General features: G+C 54.3%; 2 protein-coding genes across 6 annotated transcripts; both read right to left on the bottom strand.

Moving 5' to 3' along the window:
* Positions 1-1,237: 1,237 nt before the first annotated feature.
* On the bottom strand, positions 1,238-3,654 carry Gjb4 (gap junction protein beta 4). Of its 4 annotated transcripts, none has more exons than XM_023701075.1 (2): positions 3,584-3,654; positions 1,238-2,578 (listed from the first exon to the last, which is right to left on the bottom strand). In XM_023701075.1, the coding sequence occupies exon 2, from the start codon at positions 2,257-2,259 to the stop codon at positions 1,459-1,461; it is 801 nt and encodes a 266-aa protein (XP_023556843.1). In that variant the 5' UTR covers positions 2,260-2,578; positions 3,584-3,654; the 3' UTR covers positions 1,238-1,458. The 4 variants fall into 4 exon arrangements, with proteins under 4 accessions (XP_023556843.1, XP_004641057.1, XP_023556844.1 ...); XM_004641000.2 differs by having other exon boundaries at positions 1,238-2,348; positions 3,584-3,640; XM_023701076.1 differs by lacking the exon at positions 3,584-3,654 and adding an exon at positions 3,178-3,304.
* A 1,227-nt stretch (positions 3,655-4,881) lies between these two features.
* Positions 4,882-7,829, bottom strand: Gjb5 (gap junction protein beta 5). 2 transcript variants are annotated; one of them, XM_023701086.1, is made up of 2 exons: positions 7,606-7,829; positions 4,882-6,107 (listed from the first exon to the last, which is right to left on the bottom strand). In XM_023701086.1, the coding sequence occupies exon 2, from the start codon at positions 5,941-5,943 to the stop codon at positions 5,122-5,124; it is 822 nt and encodes a 273-aa protein (XP_023556854.1). In that variant the 5' UTR covers positions 5,944-6,107; positions 7,606-7,829; the 3' UTR covers positions 4,882-5,121. The 2 variants fall into 2 exon arrangements, with proteins under 2 accessions (XP_023556854.1, XP_004641056.1); XM_004640999.2 differs by having other exon boundaries at positions 4,882-5,967.
* Positions 7,830-11,148: the final 3,319 nt, after the last annotated feature.

Here is an 11,148-nt window from a genome sequence, read left to right as displayed (position 1 = left end):
AAACAAGTCTCAGTCATTTCCTAAGCGACTCACAGTCCATTTAGTCACTTAACAAACATTCATTGGAAGCCCGCAGGACTTGGTGACTCAGCACCCTACCCTTACAAGGCTCACAGGCTGAAGGGGAACACTCAGAGAAGCCAGCCATTCCAACTTGGAAGAGTGGCAGATGAGAGGCACAAACTAGGCTGGGATATGAAGGGGCAGTGAAGGTTGTCATTGGGTTTGAGAACAGGACACAGGGGAGGTAGGTGGGGCATTCCAGGTGCAGAGGGAACAGCATGACAAAGGCCTGAGGCATGGCGGAGCAGGAGGCATGTCTGCTTGGGGAATTGCCAGCCCTGTGGTGTTACTAATGGGCAAAGACAAGGGAGGAAGCAGGAAGCCAGGGTGGAGGTGCAGGCTGGGGGCAGCCGTGGTAGAATTTTTACAGCAGGAGGAGTTCTGTGGTTGGATTTATGTGTGATTTGTCGCTTCATCCTGTAGCGCAGGCATCAGAGAGGCCAGGGAGAGGAGGGGAGCGAGGCTGTGGAGTGGGAAAGGGGGCGCCTGGAGAGGTTGGGGTCAGTGGCCTTGGGTGCTGGGTTGGGATGCCAGGTGTGAAGGGCTAAGCCAGGCAGGCCAGCTTCTGGTGTGAAGCATGGGGTGGCAGTGTCCTTCATGGGCTGAGTGTGGGTTTGAGGTCACCAGGCATCGGGTAAGGTGGTGAGGTCAGTGTGGAGTTGCTGAGTGAGATCCCCAGAGAGAGGCAGAGCAGTAGAGGTGGGGGAGGATGAAGTCACTCAGGTAACGCATATCGGCGAAACCCAGGAAACTGCACAGATGTGAGGACCCACGATATGTCCTGGGAGACCCATCTGGACTTGCTTTCAGCGTTGTGCCCTCCCAAGGGCTCCCCTGCCTAAGATCTGTGCTGGGCAGGGTGGGGGGGGGGGCTGGGACAGGAAGGCATTTGACAAGACACTTCCTGGGTGGGGGACCTGCTGGGCACAGTGTCTTGGTGGCTCCTCCTCCTCCTCCCTTGGCCTGCAGAGCTTGGAGGCCCTGGGTATAATAGTACCTGTCTTTGGACATTTCCCTCTGTGTCCTGGGTGTGTGTGCCCAGGGGAGTGTGTGGGTAGATCTGAGGTTTTGGGGCACAGGTACCCAAGGAACAGTTGTGGCTTCTTTCTTGTGGGTCCATCTGAACCCCTCACTTCCCTCCTCAGCACTCCCCACATGGTCTAGAAAGTACTAGAAAAGTCATGTTTATTGGGGGGGTTGATGTACCCTGTTGCCGCATACAAAGTCCCCACCAGCTATCAAGTCTCCTGAGGCTCCGGAGCCAGGAGCTGAACCATGCTCCTCCCACTGCACACTGGCTGCAGCGGTGGCTTCCTGAGACCCGATGGTCACTCTACCTACTGGCTTCTACCCTTGCCTGTTTTCCATAGAGAAACCTACCTGCCACCTCAAAGGTTATGGATACCCACTTTCGTCTATTAAGGCCGACCCAGCCTTCATCAGTACAGAGTTCCCATCCTGGGCATGCCCTCCCTGGGAGACCACATATGGTGGGCACGTATCTGGTAGGTGATGCCGGTGCCGAGCCTTCCGGCGTCGGGGGCCCAGGATCTCCATGCACCTCTTGCCCACGAGGTAGGTGACCTCACAGAGGTTGAGCAGGATACAGATGGAAGCCGTGCCCACCATGAAGTAGGTGAAGATCTTCTTCTCCGTGGGCCTGGAGATGAAACAGTCCACAGTGTGGGGACAGGGGTCTATGCTGCAGTGCACCACGCGGGGCAGGTCGTAATCCTTGTAGAGGCGGTGGAAGATGTAGAGGAAGGCCAAGTCCACGGCGGCCTTGAAGAGGAGACTCAGCAAGTATGTCCACCAGAGCCCGCCCCGCTTCTTGTTCAGGTTGCTGTACAGGGGGCGGGCGTTGGGGCCGTGTTTCATCTGGTGCCTCCGCTCCCGCTCCTCGCGGTAGGCCACGTGCATGACCACCAGCAGCGAGGGGCACGTGACCAGGATGAGCTGCAGCGCCCAGAGGCGCACGTGGGACACGGGGAAGAAGTGGTCGTAGCAGACGTTGGGGCATCCCGGCTGGAGGGTGTTGCAGACGAAGTCCTTTTGCTCGTCATCCCACACGTCCTCCGCGGCCACCACGTACACCAGCACGCGGAAGACGAACACCACCGACAGCCAAATGCGGCTCAGCGCCGTGGAATACTTGTTCACACCACTCAGGAGGCCCTGCAGAAATGTCCAGTTCATGCTGGCTACTTCCTCAGCCTCTCGCGTAGACGGGTCTACACCTGTGTGCCACCCACTCAGGCCTTGGGAGCCCTGAGGCCTGGAAGAATCTGGAAACGGGTGCCCTTAATGAGGGTGTGGTAGATAAAATCATCTCACAACCCCCAGGTCATTATGTCCTCACTTGCAAGGGCCGGCACAAGGAAGGGCTGGCATTGTTCCCATTTCACAGAAAAGTAAGCTAGGGCCCGGGGCACCCACCCAAGGCCCCACAACTAGAAGCAGTGGAACTGGTCTTGAACCTTGGTCTTCAGGTTCCGAAATCAGGGTCTATTTTATTCTATAAAGTAATAAATACATGTGAATATATCATCCTGCACGGACCTGCCAGCCAGGGTCAGCACCGCATGTTTTAGCCTAAAGACCACGGATGACCCATTAGCTGTCCCATAGCTGCCCGACTCATCTATAACTTTCACTGGGTGCCATAAGTGCTGGACCCTGGGCTCTGACATCCACATCAGCCCTGCCACATCCCAGAACAGCCTCCTTCCTCTCCTGTTTGGCTCCAGGAGGCTTCCTAGATATTCCTTTCCAAAGTGAACAGAGGCACTCTGGAACAGCGGTGGCTTGGTATTCACACACACACACACACACACCCACACACACCCCACTGAGTGAGTGTTGGGGCCTATGGCTGCCCACTGTGGGCTCCTTTGGGATTGCAACTACATGAGCTTTAGTGAGGACCAAGGGAAGGTCTGGAGGCTGGACTCCAGCCTGGGCTGTGCCGGTCTCAGGGACACTTCCTTCTCTGCTTAATGGCTGTTTTCATTCAGGTCCCCCTGCCCTACACCCTTGCCCCCATACTCCCTTCCCAGGACTCCTATTGTTTTCCATTCCCAGTCCTGCCCTCCCTGTTCCGGAGTCAGCTTCTACCTTCTTCAGCCACCGCCATATCCCCAGGACACATGCTGAGTCCTCTGCCTTCTGAGGTGGAGTATAGCACCAGTACTCAATGGCCCGCTCACCTGTTTTCCTTGCCTGACTGCCAGCTGCTGGGGTTACTCTACCCCTCCCTCATCTATCTCCCCAGACCCAGCCCTGGGCTGGCCCAGGGAACACACAGTTAGGTTCTGAGACTTCTCTTGGTCTCCTCCTCCTTTGGCTGGCAGGGTATACCTTTCTTTCTTTGGAGCTTCCTTGGGGCTCCTCCAGGCACCTGAGCCCCCATCCCACTGTCCCACCTCGCTAAAGCCTGGCCCATAGCCTGAGACCCCTTGGACATCTGCAGCTGCATGGGTCCCTCTTCCCAGCCCCTTCTCCAGCCCTGTTTGGTCCTCACCTCTCCCTTCAGGTGGGTGCAGCTGTCTCTCCTGTCCCTGGGCTGCCCGGCTGCCCAAGTGCCTCCCCAAGTAGCTTTTGTTCCTTCTCAGCAGGGTGGGACTTTCTGAGCCAATGAACCAAGCAAGAGTGATTGGGTGGGTAGGCAGGGCAGGCTGGGCGGGCTGACTTCCCCGGGGAAGAATTCAGAGCAAACACCTGCGGCTCTTCTCTCCTGGCCCACGCTTCCTCTCCCAGTTCAGCTGGGCTGCCAGGTATGTGGGTGAGAACGCAGAGGGGGGTAAGAGCTTGGTGTCATGTGTCAGGCCAGGACAGCACTGGTGGCACTGACCTCTGCCCCCCTTCCTGATGCCTCTGTGTCTCACTACATTGTCCCCAGCCCCCTATTCTGGAAGCCTGGTTCTGAGGTCCCCAGCACCCGACATCTGTGGAAAGTGGCAACCTCGATTTAGCCTGGGACAGTGCCCTGCCCTGGTGGGGATATTTCTGCCAACTACAGCTTGGGTTGCTCTTGGTTGAATACATGGTGAGAGAAGCTGACTAGAGCTTGTGTAGACCAGGCACCTGCTGCCCTGCTGGAGATGAGGAATGCAGGTTAGCAGTGTGGAATGCCTCAGTGGGCATGGAGCCAGGCATGGCCTTGCTGTCCATCCTTGGAGGCCTAGGCCTCTGTGCTTCTGGGAAAGTCTTCCAGGAAAGCTGAAGGCGACCAAGCAGGGGCTGCAGAGCAGTCTGGAGCCCTGGCTGCCTGGGATCGTGAAGGTTAATGTGCAGCCAAGGAGCAGGCCCTCTGCCTGCCTTCCTGTAGCAGGGATTAACGTTTATGTGACCTTTTATAGCGGGCTCACCCTCTTCACAGCGGTGACCTCACAGCTGCCTCACAGGTTAGTCATTCCTAACCCATTTTGGAGAGGAGACGCAGTCACTTTTCCGAGTCCCAGTTGTGCTCGCCTTGAATGCAGTTGTGCTGGCTCCAGGGTCCATGCTCTTTCCACGTCACACTCCATTCTTTACGGCGCCATCTCATGGGCCTAAACCTGCAAGAGGGACTGAAGGCTAGCCTGCAGCATGAGCACATGGCATGGTCCCTGGGGTGCTGGGGCAGCCTGTGCAGGAAAGGAGGTACCTCAACCTGTAGATCAAGTGTAGTCTTCTGCAAGGGCAGAGAGATGCACACTGGAGTGATGGTGGTCACAAGGTCAAATGACAGAGGGCACCTTGGATCAGTGAATGCATTGACCTTTATTAAGCCCTGACCCTGGGCCTCACATCCAGGGTGCTTGCCCACCTGTTCTCCAACTAAACATCTCCCTACCACCCCACCCCCATGTGGTTGTCCTCTACATCAGCATTTTGCAGCAAAAGAAACAGGTACAGGGCAGTCCAGGTCCCCAGAGCTGGGGCCAGGACTTGGGCCCCATGCTGTCGGAGTCCTCCTTCCAACTCATCACCCTGCTCCTCCAGCCTCAGACTATACTTGTGAGAGAAGCCAGGACCTCCCAGGCCAGACCCACCCCACAGGTCCACCCAGGCAGCTCCTCACACAACAGTTTTCTTCACGTAGTCTCGGGGGCAGTCGGGCATGAGCGGAGGGTGAGTGTCAGAACCCAGGAAGATGAGGTCGCCTGAGAGGAGGTCGCTCTGTTTGCAAGACGTTGTGACACAGCCTGGGTGATGCCCCATGGGTGTGGCCTGTGCTTTCCCTGTCACTACAAACTCGCGACATCGCTTGCTCACGAGGTAGGATAGTTCCACAAGGTTGAGCAGGATGCAGATGGCGGCCGTGACCACCATAAAGATAGTGAAGATGTTCTTTTCTGAGGGCTTGGAGATGAAGCAGTCCACTGTGTTGGGACAGGGAGCCAAGTGGCACTTGACCACACGAGGGAGCATGTATTTGGGATAGAAAGAGTGGAACAAATAGAGGAAGGTGATGTCTATGCTGGCCTTAAAGACCAGGCTGCAGACGTACGTCCACCACAGCCCACCCCGCTTCTTGCCCGGGTCCGGGTACAGGCGCCCGCCACCTTCCCCAAATGCCTCTTGGTGCTTCTTCTCCTGAGCCTTGCGGTAGGCCACGTGCATGACCACCAGCAGTGAGGGGCACGTGACCAGGATGAGCTGCAGGGCCCAGAGGCGCACGTGGGACACAGGGAAGAAGTGGTCAAAACAGACATTGGAGCAGCCTGGCTGGAGGGTGTTGCAGTCGAAGTCCTTGTGGTCGTCACTCCACACACGCTCAGCCGTCACCAAGTACACCAGCAGGCGGAAGATGAAAACCAGAGACAGCCAGATGCGCCCAAAGGCGGTGGAGTACTTGTTGACCCCATTCAGGAGCGCCTCGAAGATCCCCCAGTTCATGGTGGACCCAAGTACTGCTCACCACTGCAAAGGAAGGATCAAAATAATTTCCCAAGTTGAAAGAAAGCTTGTTGAGTGCTTTATAGAATAGGCTCCATATTTAATCCTCTGCTCACAAAAGCAGGTGAAAGCAGGTCCAGGGAGCACCCCCTCCTCCAAGAGTCCTGCAGAGAGAAGACCGACTGGCGTCACACCTTCTGCCTTCTCTCGCTATTCAGCCATGGGGCCCTAGCTTTGGGGCACCCTCTCCTCTTTCTGAGCACCATTTTCTGAGTACCCTCAGACTGCCCCTCCCAAGGGAGGCCTGCTCTGTCCTTTGCTGGCTCAGTAGGTGGGACTGGAGTGGAGGCAGGAACTTCCTCTCAAGCCTGTCTCTGCTCTAACACTCTGTAAATATCTGGTCAGTGTCCTGCTCAGGTGGGCCTCAGCCAAATCAAGGTCACTGGCAGTGCAGCTGGGCTCTACGAGGATTCTGTGTTCAGAAGCAGTTAGTAGATGCTGGGCTCAGCAGAGCTAAATGGTCCCCTTACTCGACCATGCTACTAAGTTCACTCTGCGACTCTCCCAAAGAGGAATGAGCCAGGCAGCATCGCCCAAACTCTTCGGACCACAGAACCACTGTAGTGCTTTGGTCATCTTTCAAAAAAGCCTTGTTTGGACACTAACAGGGGAAAGGCTGCTCTGGGTAGCCCTGCTGCTGCATCTGGCTTGAGGAGCCATGGCAAACAGATTCACCTCCTTGCAGGGGTGAAGCTGCTGTGCAGAGAGCAAGGTGCCCGCTTCCTCCCTGAGAACTCCTCTGCTTAAGTCCCAGGGACACCGAGACCCAGGTACTATGGTCTCGCGCAGTGTGCACTCGGAGACCCCAGGGAGCCGGTGCTCTAAGGGGTCATGATGCCCTGCAAGCAAGGTCCAGGTGGAAGGTCACAGCCCTCCTGAGCCCCTGTGCTGTGTGCTTTACTACCGCCCAGCAGGGTGGCGGGAGCAGCCGGTAAGGGGAAGCTGTTCTAAACACAGTTGCTGGAGACAACACATTATTCTCTCGTAGTGACCCTGGAAAGGGCAGATCTTTTATACCCAGTTTACAGATGAGAAAAATGGAGCACCAAGCGATTAAGAAAAAAAAAAAAAAAAAGGGATCAAGCAATTGCTCAACCGTTACACAGCTAGTAAGTGGCAGAGGTGTGATTTGAACCCAGGCAGGCTGGCTCCAGGGCAACCCTCTGGGAACTGCCTAGTCGTGGGTGGTGCCCCTTTCCTCAAGTTTCGGTCCTCATGGTGGATTCCCTGAGGGAGCCTGGGGCGTCTCTCCTCCCTACACCGTCTCTACACCACCTCCCGCTTGGCCTCGGGCCCCTCTCTGAGTCATCGATTTTTCTGCACAATCCTGCCTCAGGTGGGTGGGTCTGGCGGCCTCTCCCGGAGCCCAGCCCTTGCCCTGGGGGCTCTCACCCAAACAGCCCTACACTCAGTAAGGGACAGGGAGGGCGGGGCCTGCCCGGAGCCGGGGTTCTCAGCCCCATCCCACTCATTACTTGCTCCTGTACCCCCAGGACCCCAGGGGCCGGGGCACCCAGGCTGTCTCCCTCCACTTGCCACCAGAGAAATCTCCCTTGCCAAGGGTGCAAGGGGCAGGGCACATCTGCACACAGATGCTTTTACCTGAGCCGCTGCTCCTCAGGGCTGTCTGGGACCCCGCTTGTGGCAGCTGGCAGTGGAAGTCAGCAAGTCGCAGGAAGTCATGTCAGAACTGGGGAAGGTGTCTGGGGAAGCACGTTCCTGGGCCGGAGCTTGCGGAGCAGCCTGGGTGTATGGGGCAGGCCAGGGGAGGAGGAGGAGCTGCGGCATGCGCTGCCATTGGCTGAGTCCGGCCTCCGGACAGCCTCCCGGGCGGCTCGGAGAAACAAGGATTCAATGCTCTCAGCGTGCGGATCCCAGGATCCTGAAATTCTCCCAGAGAACCACAGCTTCATGCCGAGTTCCTGCTTGCCCTAACATCCTTGGGCTTGTGTGGGAGAACCTGATTTGCGTCTCTCTTGATTCCGTTTCCAAACTTCTTGGCTGCTCTTAGCCCGCCCGTGGCTTCTGTGGGCTATTTGGGTTCTGGTCACTCTAGCTCTCCGTTCTCACAGCGCCAGCTGCCTTTGAAGCGTCTCAACCTGTATCTGGCCCAGAGCCTTTTTTCTCTTCATTTGCCCCGCCAGGGCGCCCTCTCCTGCCTTCCTCCTCGCTTGCCAAATCCTTTGAAACTTAATGGAGTAGAGTCTTGACTCAGCAGGACCGCACCCGAACTCCACACTCTTCTTCTGGGTTCCACACCTCTGCAGCTGGGTCCAGCTCCTGTGTCTGGTCCTCTCACTCCTGCTTCTGGGCCCCACATGCTGCATTTGGGTCCAACGCCCCTACATTTGGACCCCATACTTCTGCATCTGGACTTTAAGTTCCCAAATCCGGAGTCCATAACTCTGCCCCTATACCTCACAATATGGGCCCTCACCTCCGCCCCTGGGTCTCTTACCTCCGCATTTGGGCCCTATTATGCCCTTGCACCCGGAACTCCACAACTTGAATCAGCAGCCCACATCCTTGCTTCTGGAGCCCATACCTCTGTAACTGGGCTCCGCATCCCTGAATCTGAGCCGGTCACCTCTGTGCCTGGAGCCCCCACTCCTGTACCTCACAACCCTGCATCTGGAATCTCACAGCCTGCATTTGAACCTCCACCCTCCCAGATATTAATCTGTGGCTCATTGCTCCCTCTATGCACAAGGAGATGTCTTGCTCCTGTAGAAGGTGTCATGCAATAGTGGAGTAATAGAATGCACAGACAGAGTGGCTCCAACTCCTTACTCTGCAGCCTCAGCTTCTCGCCTGTAAATGGAAAAAACAGTAGCAACTCCCTGCAAGCGTGGGGGCATGGATTCCCCTGGCCTAGAGGTGAAGTTCTTAGAATGCTCTTGTCTCAGAGGAAGCTCTTTCTACAGTTGCTTCTAACAGATGTAAACTGTCTGGCAAAGGCAGGGTAGGTTAGTTATACCATTGTGAGAAGGGTTATAAAAGGCAGAGCAAATGAGCGTCAATATTTGCTAGAGGGTGACCCAGAGAACTAACATGTAAGCTGGTTCTTCAAGGACTTAGAGCTCACCAAGAGGAGCGAAGGAGAGGCCTTCCAGATGTGGGCACATAACATGCAGAGGAACCCTGTGAAATATGCTAGAAGGGTATTAGAGAGTGTGAGATAGGAGGTAGGCCAAGGACAAGAGAACAGTTGTGGGACACAACTTAAAAAGCCAGAGGGAACAAAGACAACTATGTGAGAACATTAGCAAACCCACAGATAAAGGTCATTCTGGCTGTCAACATCCCCAGGCATATGCAAAACTGGAAGTGCAGGATCCTGGCTTGTGTCCACTTCATCTGCATTGTGGATTTTACCCCCTCCCCACAGTAGACTTTGAACTCCATGACATCTTCTCTAAAAACCTCATAGGATCAGAAATTCCTCCTTCCAGGGCCAGTGAGATAGCTCTGAGGACTAAAGCGCCTGCTTAGGCAAGCTTAAGTAAGAGCAAGGACCCCGGTTTGATCCGGCGTGGTGGCGCACACCTGTAATCTCTACGCTAGGAAGGCTGAAAGCAGGAAGATCACTATGAGTCTGAGCTGTGTAGTGAGACCCTGTACCAAATACATTAAAAAAAAAAATTTCCACTCCTGATGGGTGGGCTGTGTCAGATACTCCACTGGTCCAGGACTCTTTTAATTCTGTTATTGCTCTTCCTGTAATCTCAGGACCTTAAGACACACAGTACCTGCCCTATTGTGGTCAGGAACTCTTCTCAATGGCCTGTTCCTGCCCTGTGGAGTGTATTTTTGCATCATTTACTTTCTTTCTTTCTTTCTTTTTTTTTTTTTTAATTTTATTTATTTATTTATGTGTGTGTGTGTGGCCAGCTCAGCCCACCAGGGGGCGGGGCTGGCTGGCATGTGGTGCTGGGGGATTGAACCATGGTCCCTGTGCTTTGCTAAGCTTGTTCTAAGTAGGTGCTTTAGACCACTGAGCCATCTCACCAGCCCTGCATCATTTACTTTCCATAAATCTTACTGTTTTCTCTTCTCCGCTCCTCTCCTCTTTCTTTCTTTGGTTTTTAATATGTAGTAAGTTTATTGAAGATCACAGGCAGCAGTAGAAACAGGCAGAAGGGTGAAGTGGGTTAAAAAAAGAGCCTTTGTACCTCTAACTTCCTGTGTTGTTGTTGTTTAATATAATGAATTATTATTTTTTAGTTCTTTATTTACTGGGTGCAGGGTCTTGCTATGCAACTTGGACTCATAGTGGTACTCCTGTCTTGGCCTTTCCAGTGCTGGGATTACAGGCATGTGCCACCATGCCCAGTTTCAGGGGCCAGCTCTGTGGCACAGCATGTGATGCCAGGACGGAACCCTGGTCCTTGCACTAGCCAGGCAGGCACTTAGACCACTGAGCTATCTCCCCAGTCCCAGGCTTCCTGCGTTTATAGGGTTAGACTTCCCTGGCCCTAGGTATCTCCTACTGTCTCTTTTCTCAAGTCAGCAATTTGCATAACCTCCTAAATTTAAGCCTGAATAATCAATAAGGTGCTGATGTGTTCATGGTTGAGTGTCTAGAAGGGAGGTAGCTCACACAACTTCCATGTTTTAGGATTACAGAAGCATGGGTAATCATTAGAGTGGCATGATGTTTACAGATGAACAAAAGCAAAGGGAGTCACTTGGCTCCTTTGTTTCTAGCTGTTCTATCTCCCCTTGAGAGCTCTAGTGCCCAAAACTCTTTGAGGGAAATTAAAGGAGGAAGTTCCGTCTTCTGAAGCTACTTCTGGCTGGACAGGGGCTCTGATGGATAGAGGGCCCCTGACCATTACGGGAGTTCAAAGGAGTTGAGCCCATTCTCTGAAGGTATTGCTGGATGAACCATGGGCTTGGAGGTGGACTCTGATGTCCAATTATGGTCAATACCAGTAATTTGACCGCTGTCAAGAAGAAACAAATTTGAGAAAGAGATTATAGAAGATCTAAATGTAAGGCTGTGAGAAACAGCAATAAAGGCTACGTCCAGACAGTGACCAAGACCTCCAGTTCCAGACATTTGGGTAGAACATCTATGATTCCAGTAGTTTAGGGATCTTGGAGACATGGCCAGCCACTTTTTGTGCTGAGTCTCTTATTATT

Source organism: Octodon degus, unplaced genomic scaffold (assembly GCF_000260255.1).
Source record: "Octodon degus isolate 3935 unplaced genomic scaffold, OctDeg1.0 scaffold00130, whole genome shotgun sequence".
In the NCBI taxonomy this organism is placed as follows: Eukaryota; Metazoa; Chordata; class Mammalia; order Rodentia; family Octodontidae; genus Octodon; species Octodon degus.
The sequence above is the reverse complement of the archived record's forward strand: the minus strand, read 5'-3'. Positions and strand labels throughout refer to the sequence as shown.